Source organism: Drosophila grimshawi, unplaced genomic scaffold (genome assembly GCF_018153295.1).
Source record: "Drosophila grimshawi isolate 15287-2541.00 unplaced genomic scaffold, ASM1815329v1 contig_311, whole genome shotgun sequence".
In the NCBI taxonomy this organism is placed as follows: Eukaryota; Metazoa; Arthropoda; class Insecta; order Diptera; family Drosophilidae; genus Drosophila; species Drosophila grimshawi.
Window position 1 is genome coordinate 16,186,151 of NW_025063098.1, and position 15,116 is coordinate 16,201,266.

The window sequence follows — 15,116 nt, forward strand, 5'->3', positions numbered from 1 at the left end:
ATCTCTGCGACTACATTGTATTAACGATAATCAATTACGAACGCCTACTGGTTGGCCAAGGCGGGATCTTGTTTAAGAAGAGAGGTCGTTGAAGGGGCGGGATGGAGGAGGCGGGCTAGGGGTAGAGGAGAAGTTACGCTTTACTGCAGTTGGAGCATAACCCAATATTTACTTACTCACTGACATTGCGCAGTAATTGTAGTCCATAAATTCTGGCACGAGCTGATTATCTTCTTGCTTTCGTTGATTTAATCAAGAGAGAGAGAGAGTGTGTGAGAGAGAGAGACAGAGAGAAAGAGAGAGAGAGAGAGAGAGAGAGGGAGAGAGCGAGAGAGAGAGAGCACGAGGGAGACTGACACACAACGACCGAAAGTTGTGGCAGGGCTTTTTCCACAAACGATCACTTTGCAGCAAGTGTGCAACGTGTAATGTGCAACGTGCAACGTGCAACGTGCAACGTGCTAAGTGCTACGTGCAACTTGACTATACACTATTTACCTTTTTGCAATCGTCAACATATAATTTTGCTTGTCTCATTTCGCATAACACATTTTGTGGATACACTTTAGAATTTGACGGGAAGAGATCAAACAGTCGAACACTAACAATATATTACATAACAATAATCGCGAGTGTGACACAAACGCTTACGAAAACATAAGCAGACGTAAGCTCAAACTGACGCAGCCGTTCACGGAAATGGGGGAGCCGAGGCAGACGAAGACGAAGACGAAGACGCAGTAGAAGATGTGGGGACAACCGCTAAGAGAAAACGCGCGTTAAGGACGATCGTTGCAAGCAAACTGGTTGTGGCAAGAGCCAGCTACAGCCAGCTATTAGCACAGATAGCCACAAACTGCCGGCCCGCCAGTCAACTGTGAACATGTGCTCGTATTTGTTGAATGCCCCTTGGGAGACCACTAACGACTATCGTTGGTCGACTTTCGACTGGCACCCAACGCGCTGTTTTTTGCACTGTGTAAAATGTGCAAAAAAAAAAAAAGAAAAAACAATTTACGTTGCATGCGAGCAAGTCGACTGCTGAATGATCTACAATTGGAAATTACAACGATTTACTTTATCTAATTGAGCTCCCCAGTAGCAACGAGGTTTTCGAGCATCTGCTAAAACAATTTATATCAAATTATCAATTTATATCAAATTAAATGACTTAAACTACAAATAAAATTATTTAATTATTATTTATAATTTTTTAATTTTTAAGAAATTGCATTTAGTGTAGAAAGTATTTTTCTTAAGTTCCTTTCATTTTAATATATTATATAAATTGATGAACTTTCTACACAATAATATAAATATTTTAATCGCAATCGATTTGTAGAATTTAATTTTTTTTTAATCTTGCTATTTTAGCACTTCCAGAAATTAGAAAACTATTACAAAATTGAGCTTAAAATAACAAAAAATATTTCATGCTAATAGAAAATTCCCAGCGAATACTAAAATAAAATAAATAATCGTACTAATAAAATAATAAATAATTAAAATTTATCTTAAATGTTCTTACTGTGTTGGCGAATTTTGTATATAATTGAGTTCTTATATTTTTCTTCCTTGAGTACATTTACAAACACGCGCCTTGTAATGAGTTACTTTGTATTATTGCAAACTAACTGAAAATGAAATAAGCAAACAATTTTATTGCTAACGAGTTAAAGGCATATTTAAGTCCATGGACACCAAAGAGATGCAAATGGAAGTGGGAGAACGCGAGAGAGGTATGCTAAGAAAGGGAGTGCAAAATAAAATGCATTGCTCTTACCGGCACTCTCTGATTACATTGCTGTGATTTGCGCTCCCTCTCTCTCTCTCGTGCATTCTCTCTTTCTCTCTTTACCTTGAACATCGGTGGCTCCCTCTCTGCGAGCTGCGCTTGTGGTGGTGCTAAATGAGACAACATTGTTGCCGTACATTGACGTCTGAATCTCGCTAATCGAAGTTGCTCTCACATCACGATCTGACTGGCGCTCTTCCTCTCTCTCTCTCTCTCTCTCTCTCTCTCTCTGTCACTCTCTCTCTCTTTTTCATTTTAACATACAGTTTGCGTTTGAGACACGGCCTTTGACTTGGGGAACGTTTTTGTTGCGCACGAGACCCGAGGCGCTGTCGTTGATGATGCCGTGCGTTCCGACTCCGATTCGGTTCATTCGCATTTGAAGATCCATCCAAGCACTAATCACATTTTAAAAGCTTCCCTCGAACTGCGTTAACCGATGACACTTTCTGCATGCTTTTCCTTGCTGCCTGATGGATGAGCCAAAAGGCAACAGCAGCATGTAATAACCCTTAATTTATGTATGTGATTGTTGCAAAAAATAATTGGACACTAATTGAATCGTTTAATTACGTACATAATTGGTTTGGTTTTTGTTATTTCTTTTTGTTTCCTATCGTTTTTCATTGATCAGTGAATTCAAAGCAATTTAAAATATTAAATCAATTTAGGCATTTGAAAGCATTACATTTATTTCATTTGGATTTAAAGTTAATTAAAATCCTTGGTCTTTAATTTACTTAATTGATTAACACCATAAGACATTTTCAAAAATTACAATTCCAATCGAAACCAAATTTGGTTCATTGGCATTTAATCGGTCAACTGTCAACAGCGGAAAAGTGAGATATTAATTATATAGTGCACAAATGTGGCTGCAGATAATTGCAGTCAAGTTATTAGGTATGTTTCGGAGCCGCCGACAAAACTCGTTTATCCTCAAAGAACAAATTGACGACAACAAAAATAAAAAACAAATATTGTAAGAAGCAAACCGGCTAATATTTGCTTATGAGTTCGTTCATTTGCTTGCTGTCTCTTTGCTCACGCATTCGTAAATAAGTTGACTCTACGATGCACGTTTCCATATTGTTAACATCTGGCCCCACCCGTATCCCACCCACCACATGATGCAGCTTGACTTTTTAGCACCTTCGCCGCAAAATGCAAAACGGCAGCAAATTTGGTAGTTATTTATCATTACAGTTGTCACAGCAAAAGCTAGTTGACAGCAAACGTGATCTTGCAACCGCCACTTGTTTCTTTCCCCGCCCTTCCAGACTTCAGTAATTTATGCTGAATATCACAAACGCCAGCGGCACTTAAGAATATCACTTCTAGAATTTAAATTTGAGTTTTTATTATTTCTTAAAGTAACATAAAAAATTAAATACTTTCGATTTAAGCACGTTTTCTAAAAATAAGAGTTTGCATTTGTACTTTTTAGAAATATTTTCCATTGTTAAGAAAAAACGTTTCTTATTTGAAGATATCTTTCTTTCGTATATATTTGTAAAATTATATATTCTTCCTGAGTTCCCTCGCCTGCAGCATTCTAACTTGGTCGGTAAGTGTCCACCAAAAATGTTGATCAAATTTGGCGCTTGCTTTTGGTTGTTAATTTTATTGTTTGCTCATTGGAGTCCGGAGTAGTTATTTGGGATCATTTGGAGTTGATGGTGTGCACATTAACATTGATTAATATCAACACCCTAATAACAGAGAATGTCGTGTGTGAGTAAGACGTAATTACTATATTATATTATATTATTCTGGTTGACTGTGTCGAGTGATCTTTAAACATATATCGTAGCTTTTTATTTTGGTCTCTGCTCCTTGAAGTATGGTTTTTATGACAAATCGAGTGCAAGATACAATTAAGTAATTTAATCACACACACAAAAAACCAATTCGAATTCTTTGGCCAAAAGGCAATCTGCATATGAGAACGCCTGTAAAAGACAACATATTTTAACCGACCAACCAAGAGATGAATGCAGCAAGGGCAGCACCAGAAAAGGTTGTTTGGGAACAAAACACAGGTACACGAACGCCTCACAGTGGTCACTCGCTTAAGCGGAAGGACATATAAGTTATAAATTTAAAATCGATTTTAAAGATTCTAAAATTTAATTTACTCTTCCAATATCCAGGACAGTGATCAGTTTAAAAAACGCTAAAAATCATAAATAGAATATATAATACACATTTTTTTTTTAAACTTTAATGCAGTTGAAAGGTTTAATTTAACTTTCAAGTTCTTAAAGTGGAAGTTTTAGTTTTTATTTCTGAATGAAAATTTAAAATTTTAGAATAGTATAAATGATATAGCTCAAAACTAAAAATTATAAATTGAATATATGAAAGTACATTTTTTTAAACTTTTATGCACTTAAGAGTTTCAAGTCCTTTTCACTCAAATTGAAGTTTTAGTCAGTGGGCTCACTGTAAGAGCTTTTTGAAAAAAAAAACTTGTTCCGTGCGAGCAATTTACGCTTGCAAGCAAATTGAAAAACAATCGGGAACAGGCGCGAAAAGAGAAGGATGAGCATGAGGACGAGCAGTGGGATTAGCAGCTGGATGGGGGGGAGCTGTGCCCTGCTCTAACTGGAGGACTTGGGTTAGCGGGCAGACGCCGTGTGGCATGGGCCGATTTAGCGACAGGTTGACGCATTTTGAAAACAAATTGGCACAGTTTGTGAACATGATGTTCTGTTGTTCTTTTGCCTGTGTATGTTGTGTGTGTTTGACTCAATTAGAGGCAACTCATTTAGGCCGACACATTTGGACATCAATTTGTGTGCGTAAAATGTTAATCAAAGCCTGATGAGATTTTTAGGCCAACTAATAAGAGAGCGAGACAAATATATATAGAGAAGGGAGTGGGCACGGGGAAGGGGGAATGAGGAGTGAAAATGACAGTGGAGAGTCGCTTCAATTAATATGCAAAATTTATGCATGGGAAAGCTGGAAACAAACCAACCAACAAACAAATAACCAACAAAGACAAAATGAGACATGGCAAAAAGTGCACAACATGAAAATTCGACCGCGTTGCAAGAAATCAATACAAATTAGTTGTTTTTTTTTTGGTTTTTGTTGCTGTTTTTCTTCTTACTGGTGTTGACTTTTTATACATAAGCCAAATATCCTTTTTGTCCAACTCTTATTATCTCAAGCTAATTTCTTAAAGAATATTTCAGAGGATTTAATAAATTTTTTAATTCAAATTGATTTTGCAAGGACTACTTACTAATATCGGAGAAATTTGAAAAATACTTAACACAAGTTTATTTTTGAAGGAATGTTGAGGCATGTAGAATAAAGTAGCATGTGTAAACAGCGAAAAATTTGTATATTATTATATTTATATGCTCAATATCAAATGTCTTTAATATGTGGACAAACCCCAATGGCTAAATGCGCTAACTGGTTATGCTAGAGCATTTTAACTTGTTTAGTAAGTGTTCACCAAAGTGTTAATTAAATTTGCAAATTGGCGCATGCTTTTATTTTTTAGTTAGCTGTTTGCTTATTGGAGTCCAAAGTAGTTATTTGGGATCATTTGGAGTTGATGGTGTGCACATTAACATTGATTATTTGCAACACCCTAATAACAGAGAATGTCGTGTGTGAGTAAGACGTAATTTTCACGTATTATTCTGCTTGAGTTCGTCAAATGATCTTTCGATGCACATCCTACCTTTTTATTTTGGTCTCTGCTCGCCGAAGTTTGGCAGACGGAAAAATTGCTTCTTGTTACAAATCGAGTGCCAAAACTGATTTTGAAGAATCGATGCGCAACGATGCAGATGTGCAATTAAGTAATTTAATCACAGGCATAAAACACCAATTCCAATTCGTTGGCCAAAAGGCAATCTGCATATGAGAAAACCTGTAAAAACAACACATTTTAACCGACCAACAATGAGATGAATGCAGCAAGGGCAGCACCAGAAAAGGTTGTTTGGGAACAAACCAAAATCTGTTCAACACATTTTAACCGACCAACCAAGAGATGAATGCAACAAGGGCGGCACCAGAAAAAGGTTGTTTGGGAACAATCCAAAATCTGTTCATTCTGTGTGGCACAGGTATACGAAGGCCTTACAGTGGTCGCTCGCTGAAGCGGAAAGACGTATAAGTTCTAAAGCCCTATTGATTTAATTTTAAGCTTATTCATTTATGAAAAAAGCGTTATTCTAAAGATGGTTCCTCAAATTAGATATTTAAAATAGATACTGAGTCGACATCCCTAAAATCAAGCAGTGAAGCTTTCACTAAATAAAATATATAAAATACAAATAAATAATCTAAATTAATAAGTTGTGAGATTTAATTTATTATTTCAGTATTGATTAAAATCATTCTTTTCTCATTTATAACTTGATTTATGAACAACAAATGGAAAATGTAGTATTTGTTGGAAACATTTTCCAGCACTTTAAATGACATATCTTAAAAGTAGCTTTAATGCAGTTAAAAGTTTTAATTTAACTTTCAAGTCCTTAAAGTGGAAGTTCTAATTGATATAGCTCAAAATTAAAAATTGTAAATTAAATATATGAAAGTGTGTTTTTTTTTTAAACTTTTAAGCACTTAAGAGTTTCAAGCCTTATTCATTTAAGTCCTCGAATAGAAGTTTTAGTGAGTGGGCTCACTGTAAAAGCTTTTTGAAAAATCAACTTGGTCCGTGCGAGCAATTTACGCTTGCAAGCAAATTGAAAAACAATCGGGAACAGGCGCGAAAAGAGAAGGATGAGCATGAGGATGAGCAGTGGGATGAGCAGTGGGATGAGGGGGAGCTGTGCCCTGCTCTAACTGGAGGACTGGGGTTAGCGGGCAGACGCCGTGTGGCATGGGCCGATTTAGCGACAGGTTGACGCATTTTGAAAACAAATTGGCACAGTTTGTGAACATGATGTTCTGTTGTTCTTTTGCCTGTGTATGTTGTGTGTGTTTGACTCAATTAGAGGCAACTCATTTAGGCCGACACATTTGGACATCAATTTGTGTGCGTAAAATGTTAATCAAAGCCTGATGAGATTTTTAGGCCAACTAATAAGAGAGCGAGACAAATATATATAGAGAAGGGAGTGAGGAGTGAAAATGACAGTGGAGAGTCGCTTCAATTAATATGCAAAATTTATGCATGGGAAAGCTGGAAACAAACCAACCAACAAACAAATAACCAACAAAGACAAAATGAGACATGGCAAAAAGTGCGCAAAATGAAAATTCGACCGCGTTGCAAGAAATCAATACAAATTAGTTTTTTTTTTTTTGGTTTTTGTTGCTGTTTTTCTTCTTACTGGTGTTGACTTTTTATACATAAGCCAAATATCCTTTTTGTCCAACTCTTTTCTGGTATTTTTTCACACATTTTTAACCCCACAAAGTCAAATGTAAACATTGAATTACGATAGAGAAACTGCATTTAAAAGTGATATTAATTTTCATATTTTTTTATTTTAACAATTTTAATTTCATTCTGAAAAATTTTAATTTATTTGTATTTGTTAAAAAGCTTAAGTTAGATCTTTTAAGTTTTTTTTTTATTTTTTATTTTATTTAAAATCAAGTTGACAAAAGAATTGTTATAATTTCAGAGAATTCTAAATTTTGTTAAAATCATGCTTATTTTATAAGGACTATTAATCATTTCAGAGAATTGTAAAAATGATATAACTCAAGCTCATTTTTTGAGAAATATTTCACAGAATTGTACAATTTTTTTTAAATCAAATTGATTTGTAAGGAATACTTATAATATCGGAAAAATCTGAAAATGATTTAACTCAAGTTTATTTTTTAACGAATGGAAATAAGGAAATTATAATTTATATATTATTTTTATTGTGGCATGTAGAAGCAGATAACCTTTACTATAATCAGAATTTCAGATGCAATGAGACAAATGTGGACAAGCCCCAATTAGAAGGAGTTGACTGCGGTGCGCTAATAGGTTATGCTTGGGTCGGGGGAATTGTTTTGTTTATGCTTCGATTTTTTTTTAATTCTGGTTTTTAAAAGTGACGTGAGATAAGGCTCACCGCATGTTGCATGTTGCAATTAAATTAGTGTGACATGGTCTGGTTCTGGACAGAAGCGAAGGGGTTGTTTCGCTGCGAGACTCGCGTCTGCATTTGATGACTTGCTGATGATAAAGTTGTAGCCACAACAGAATGATGGCAAGTGCAAGTGCTTTTGTATCTGTACCTGTATCTCAATTTGTATCTGTATCTCTATCTGTAGTACCTTACACAGATACTTGCGACAAGCGCCAATGCTTAACGGGTCGGGCTGAAAAGTTTACCATCATCATGACCATGTTCCTGTTGTTGTTGTTGTTGATGCTGTGGATAATGATGATGACCTGCGCAACAATAGTTTGCATCTCACAGACACAAATGTTGAAGCTCTTGTTCGTTTTGTAACTGCTACAGGTCTTGTTGTTGTTGTTGTTGCTACTGTTGCTGTTGCTGTTGCTATTGTAGTTGGCTTGCCGCAATCAACTGCACTTCATGTTGCGGTTGCCTCTGAAACTTGCCATGCTAAGGCATGTGTCTGTGCGTGTCTGTGTATATCTGTTTGTACTAATCAAATTATCACGTGCGCATATCCTTTTCTGGTCCAGTGTCTGTTCCCAACAGTGTTGTTTAATTTTGAGCAGCTAAAAAGATAGTTTTCGCTGAAAGAACTGTTGAAATTGCTTGGCAGCTAAGCGGCTAAAGTTTTGTTTCAAGAATCTCCACTAAAGCAATTTTAACAAAGCTCAAAAACTGAACAATTTAAATAATAATAATAATACAAATTGATAATACAGTTAAGAGGCTTATTAATATATACATTTTTCTATAGCTATTTTACTTCAAAGTACTTTTTTCAAATTATTGTTTACTTTCCCCAAACCTTAAAAACCTTAAAAAGGTAAACTATCAATGGCTGGCTACTTCCAAATTTGTGCCGTCAAAATCAATCATATTTTGGCATTTAAAAAGCTGATTTGACAGCGCTGGTCCCCAGGCGGCAATTTTGCTGCTGCTCTGCTTTTGACTAACTCAAACTTAACTACAAACATTTTGGGCGCTTTGTTTTTGCCTCATTTCGTTTTGTCGATTTTGATTATTTGTCTGTGGTCTGTTCGCCTTTTGTTTTGCCCGGCTTCGGCAACTATTTGGATCTCAAAAGTTGGTTTCCCCAAAGCATCACACACATACACATATGCACACACGTGCACACACATGCACACTAATTTGCGTCACGTATACCATATGCGTTTGCTTGTTGCGGTTTCTTGCAAGTGGTGCAAAGTTTTCAACAAAGGTAGCCAAATTAGAAAATGCTGAAGAGTTTGAGTGGCAGTTAGAATTAGCGCCAAATTGAAATCTGCAATTGGTGGGTGTATTGGCTAAGCATCTTATCGATAACAATCGCTAGCGCTGTAATTTAACAGTCAAATGTTAAGTTCCCACCATATGTTTTTTAAAAGTCACAAAAGCGCGCGTTCTTTGTTTTCTTGCTTTCTTTATTGAAACATTATGTCGTGATTTATAAATGAAATAGTTGGAGTATGTAATAGAGTATTGAAAATATATTGCATGACAACTGAAAGTCTTGCCTACATCAGTGTACCGTGTGTCGGTCTCCATAATAAACTGATCAAATAAAATTCAGTTAAATGCAATTTCTAAGTGTGCTGCAAATTTTCCAATTTTATACAATAAAAGAAAGTCAGCTTTTGAATTTTTGCTGCAAATAATTACGAAGAGTGACTTAAACCAATAAATCGTGACCGTGTTTATCATTTCAACAGCTGAACTATTTTGTTTTTCTTTTTTGCTGATGAGTTTGGTTTATGCAAATGTTTTGATACCGCTGCAAAAGTACGCTTCCAATTTGAGTGTTGAGCGTTGCCAATGCTTCTGTGTTCGAAATCTTTTCTCAGGAACTATTGTTTTTCTTCAGTTTTTTTTTTCACTATGAAAATGAAATTCACATGAAAATTTGAATTATCCAAAATTAGAAATGTTCACAAATGTGCTGTCATTCCAAGTGCATTTGCAGACCACAAAAAGAAAAAGAACACCTATCTTACAACAAATATAAATTCGAATCAAGCAATTAAAACAATTTTTAATTTTGAAATGCAAGCAATGAATATTCATTTATATATTTTATATTTGTTTAACTTTTTTTTTTTTTTTTTGAAAGCAAAGGGCTAACAAACAAAATCCTAAACCCTTTTTATTGTTTACGATTATATTTCAAACATTTTCAAAGCATATTTTTTGTTCTCCGCTCTTTAAGCAATTGAGTATAGATATTTTTCTGTGCTGCTATTTTTGAATATATATATATATTTTGGGAGTAGTTTTTACTCGCTCTTGACCGGCACATAGGTCAAAATGATGGTAGCATGGGGAGCGACGAGAAGCTCGTTGAGATTCACTTTGCTCGAGTGGACCACCTTTGTGGAATTCCCGTTGTCATCCCCGTTGTAGTTCTCGCTGAAGTACGAGACGGTCATCTTCTCCGGCAACTTGTGCTCCTCCTCACCCGTGAAATTGCTCCGCTGCGGCAAATCGCTCGGATTGAAGATGACAAAGTAGCCAGGACTGCCCGACTTAATTCTGCGCAACAAAAAACAAAGTGAAGATTAATTCATATGAGAGTGGAGACTAATAAATGATAAAGTATATATTTATATATAAGTTTGTTTAGGATACTTAAAAAAAAAAAACGAAAGAAAAGAAAACTTCATTCACGAACAATTTCACATCCTAATAAAGTTGGTAATAAACCTATGCTTCAAAATTGGAAATATTAATGAATTGCGAAATGAAAGATTTCTATTCAACAGTTAATTTTTAAGCTAATTCCTATAATAAAAGATAATCGATAAGATATAAAAGAACAGAATGCCCTTGAACATAAAATATTAACTGAGGATATACATGTATATATGTATGTATATACATATGTTTGGCAAGCATATTTAAAAAATAAAGGCAAAGAGTTGCTTATACAAAATATTCAATTTATGACCAATATCTTCTCTTAATAAGCTTCTGTCTAAGAACTAGAACTATTTTTAAGTTTTTATAGAACAGTCGAACTTTAAGCTGATAGTTGCAATGTAAAGTATCTACTTCAAATTATACACCTAATAAAGATCATAAGAATTCCAATAAAGATTATGTTTTTCAAATGATTTAACTAAATGTTCGATATACCTTTGCCTTCAATTGTTAGCACAGAGAGAGAAGAGATGGTAATGATTAGTTAGCAGATGAACCAGTTATCAAATATATATATATATATTTATCGTATATGTTACCTGGAGTAGGCGATGAGTTGGTTGGCCTCATAGATCTGCATCTCGCCGTGCATGTAGGAGGGCGAAAGACGCAACTGTTGGATCTCGCTGTAGGTATCTCTGCTGACACGAGAATACTCAATGGAATCGACGGGGACAACTGGAACGCCACGCAGCAGGGACATGAACAGTGCCAAAGCAGAGGGATGCGATGTGGTGTCCAAATGGACATCGGCAAAGTTCCACTGCAGCCAGCTGCTGTTGCCCGTCTCGATGAACACCTGTTGCAGCTGCTGCATCAGCGTCATCTTGTTCGCCTGCTTGGGTGAGCTGAGTGCTTTCACAAAATCACCATACATGGGCAAATCAATGCCCAATGCGCCGCCTGCTTCACTCAGCACATAAGCCTGCGGCTGTATAATATCCTCGGCAACGGAGAGGAATGCATCCGCCGATATATTCTTGACCATGTCTAAATAATCGTAGAGGACATCGCCGAGTCCGTTCTGGAATGTGGTCTGTGTGTGCGTATAGAAGCCATAATCGACCATATTGAATTCTTGTGGTGTGGGCGAGATGCCCTCATCCCTGAGATCGTCGTTGATCAAGAAGAACTTGGTGTTCTTCAGCCGGAAGCCATGGACACCCAGGCCAAGCAGATGTCTGAGCACTTGCCCGAACTCGTGCCGCACCAGCGTCGAGTTCATCTTCAGATCATAGTTGCCCGACCCGAATTGGGAGAGCAGATAGCTGCCATCCTCCAGTTGGGCCCAGGCCGTTGAGTTGCCGCCCACCATTTTCCATTTGTTGGGCAACTCGGTAGCGCCCTCGATCCAAACAAAGGCGCCACGTTTCTCCTTATCGGCCAATGCATCGAGCAGCAGCTGCGAATTATTGTGCACATAGTTGGCCGTCAGATCAAGCACCACTTTCACATCCGATGATTTATAGAGATCGACTAGTTGCTGGATCTGTGCCTCCACATCGGGTTTCATTACATCGTAGGTTTGCGCGGCTGGCAACTCATAAATTGCACCCGATGCAAACAACTTCTGTGCGGCTTGCACATCTTCCTGCTTGGCAGTATCCACATTGCCGAACTTGGCGTGCAGGCCACGTTTGTACCACGGCAACGGTTGGGGGGCAGCACATTTCGGGGCACCCACAATGATCAGGATGGCGCCAACCAACATGGCCACCCAAATGGCCCAGAAGCCGACAAAGAAGATCCAACGCAAACGCACCCAGAACGGATCATTGGCATACTTCAGTAGCTCCTCCTTGCTCATCCCAGTGAAGGCCTGTTGTGAGAATATATATATTTACTCCATTCATATTATGTATATTCAATCTTATCACTTACAGGCTTGCCATTCAGATTACCAATGTCGATCTTGGCATCGCCATTCTGCTGATCACCCTTGATGAATTTGACCTCATCGCGTCGCTCGGCCAGCTTCTCATCGGCCGAGTTCGTGCCCACGCCCAACATTTCCTCATCGGCGCCATCGGTAAAATTCTCTTCCTTCACCATTTCCACGGATAAGACTGCTGATTAGAGTACGTAACAAAGAATACAGATTAGTTTAGATTGAATTTGTTCAAATACACTGTCAAAAATTGAGAGTACACTATATATATAATTTTGTCTTTGCCAGCTTGTGAAATAGGATACGTTAACAGAGTTAGATTGATAAATGGTTTAAATGGTTTTTTTCTTTTAACACATTAACAGTCGATGTGAAATATATTAGAGTTAATAACATTATGCAGAGATCCGATGTATACAATGTTAATGTTACATGGAATAAATCCGTAAGTTAACCGTCTGCTTAAATAAATTTGCAAAAACGTATGAAGTTAATTTTTAATTGATATTTGTTATATAATATAGTCGTTCGATTAGTCGTCTATTAATGCTGATATATAGATATAATTTAAAAGTCTGCCTAACGACAAAATTAAACTACCCACGGCCAAAGCAAGCGAAGGTATTTCTACAAAAAATTATCATTCATCAGCACCAATTGAGCTCAATGTGTATGTGTGTATCACATGTGTGTGTGGCTTTTATTCTCCCTTCTGAGAAAGATCGTCGCGTGCATTTCTCGTATTCGAGGTTAGGTGAAGCATTTTAATGGAATGTGAAAGAAAATGCCACACGCATATGTATTTCTTTAGCTACAATCAATCAAAGCCATTTAAAGCTAATTTTACTCATTTTATCTAGTCATTTAAATCCCTCTTCTATAAATACGATTTTTGCTGCATTTTTTTTATCATAGCATTGCTGACGTCACGCGCTTTACGCTTTGTTGCATTGAAACCAGATGTATTTTTTTTCTTGCCCATTATTTATATGGAAAATCAATAAGTGGAACACATTTTCTTTATCTTGGCGCAGTCTGTGATAAGGACACGAATACATACAAAGACACACACATACACAGATTAGCAGAATTTAGCATTAATTATGTTTTTCTTGGAAATGCAGAAATTTTCGAATTGTATTGCATCAGACAAATGTTAAATGTTGGCTTAACTAATTAAATACATACCTTCTTGAATATTTCTGCTATTTGTGGTTGGCAATCTTTCTTCGGCAATTACTTTATAAACTTCCGGTGTTTCGCCTTGCGCTTCTTCCGTTTGTGCGACAACTGTGCGATTTGATGAAAAAAAAAGAATTGCTCTTAATACATTTATGGGCTCTGTTGAAAATTTTAGCTAAAATAGCAGCGTCAACAACTTAACACAAGGTGAACTGTTATTAACAGTGGGCAGATAACATTTGCTCAAAAGCTATTTCAACAGTTTATTTTTCTGTTTACTTTCAATTATAGGTTACATAAAAAAAAGTATAATTAGTATTTAATTTAAACTTACCAGCAACTGTAATGGGCAGCGTGACCGAGGTCTGCAATAAAATGATTTATTAATAATAATCTCAAGCAATAATCGAATTGACTTTTGTTAGTGGCAGAATCAAATATGTTATGGCTACATTATGTTAGTTGGTGCAGAGTGTGGCAACGCTACTAAGGTTGGCGGTTAAATTTAAATCAACAATGACAATTATGTGAGTGTTTAAAACATAATTATGAGTGAAAGTGCTATAAAAAGTATTTGACTGTGATATACCCAGCATTTGACAGCGAATTATATAAATAGAAGTGACGTTAAAAATAACAATACTAATCAATAATAAATATAAATATTATATGTTGGTATTCCTTTTTTAAATAAAATATTTAACAAAAATATGATTTACCTTGTTAGCAGCTCCGATGCGTTTGAGACGCGATAGCAGATTCATCTTTGAACAAATTGCGCGCAGTTATTTAAATAATATTAGCTAAAAAGTATAAGCTCAAAATAATATATTAAAAAAAAAACAATTTAAAGTTTTTTATGGAATATGTAAATAAAGACACAGTTTGAATTAATTTTTCGATTTTAAGATAATTGTAATTTGGAACAAAAGTTGTTCCCTAGTTTTTCAACAATTTTCTTTGAACAGAAGTTGCTGCATTATAATTTCCTGGTATTAAATTTCACTTGCTTGAAAACACTTTTTTTTCTGTGCGTTTCTTTAACCGGTCGGTCAGTGTGGACTGAACTGGACTGAAGTGGACTGTCTACAGGCGGATCTCAATCAAAACTGAAACTGCAACTGGGCGCAGCCTGCCAACGAGGCTCCAACTCGCAACTCGCAACACCAGCTTGATTGTTGTTGGTGTTGTTGTTGCTGCTGCGAGTTTGATTTAATAACAATATACTGCCACAACGTTGCGAGAAGGCAAGTTTAAATTACAATTTATGTGCCAGCGGCTGTTGCCGGCCGCAGACAGACTAAAGCTGCGTATACCTGATCTCTGAGCCGCATCTTTTTAACTGGCCAACTTGGCCAATTTGAGTTTTTGTTCTTCGGCTGCTGCTTGGCCACACAAAAAACTGCACTCGCTGGCGCATTCCACGACCAAAAAGCGAAAAAGCAGACAC

General features: G+C 36.5%; 1 protein-coding gene across 3 annotated transcripts; it reads right to left on the reverse strand.

Annotated features, from left to right (window-relative positions):
- Nucleotides 1-9,935: 9,935 nt before the first annotated feature.
- On the reverse strand, nt 9,936-13,774 carry LOC6567976. Of its 3 annotated transcripts, none has more exons than XM_043214963.1 (4): nt 13,673-13,774; nt 12,478-12,662; nt 11,136-12,415; nt 9,936-10,428 (listed from the first exon to the last, which is right to left on the reverse strand). In XM_043214963.1, exons 2-4 carry the CDS (start codon nt 12,646-12,648, stop codon nt 10,173-10,175), a joined length of 1,707 nt encoding a protein of 568 aa, XP_043070898.1. In that variant the 5' UTR covers nt 12,649-12,662; nt 13,673-13,774; the 3' UTR covers nt 9,936-10,172. The 3 variants fall into 3 exon arrangements, with proteins under 3 accessions (XP_043070898.1, XP_032595910.1, XP_043070899.1); XM_032740019.1 differs by having other exon boundaries at nt 12,478-12,665; XM_043214964.1 differs by lacking the exon at nt 9,936-10,428 and adding an exon at nt 10,947-11,037 and having other exon boundaries at nt 12,478-12,665.
- Between the last annotated feature and the right edge of the window lie 1,342 nt (nt 13,775-15,116).

What these genes read in the sequence shown, in the direction of transcription:
- LOC6567976 (XM_043214963.1), bottom strand. Translation starts at nt 12,648, where the DNA reads ATGGTGAAGGAAGAGAATTTTACCGATGGCGCCGATGAGGAAATGTTG. An exon ending in GTAATCTGAATGGCAAGCCT is followed by an intron (nt 12,416 to 12,477) that starts GTAAGTGATAAG and finishes TTCTCACAACAG; the next exon opens with GCCTTCACTGGGATGAGCAA. An exon ending in CAACTCATCGCCTACTCCAG is followed by an intron (nt 10,429 to 11,135) that starts GTAACATATACG and finishes TTTGTTGCGCAG; the next exon opens with AATTAAGTCGGGCAGTCCTG.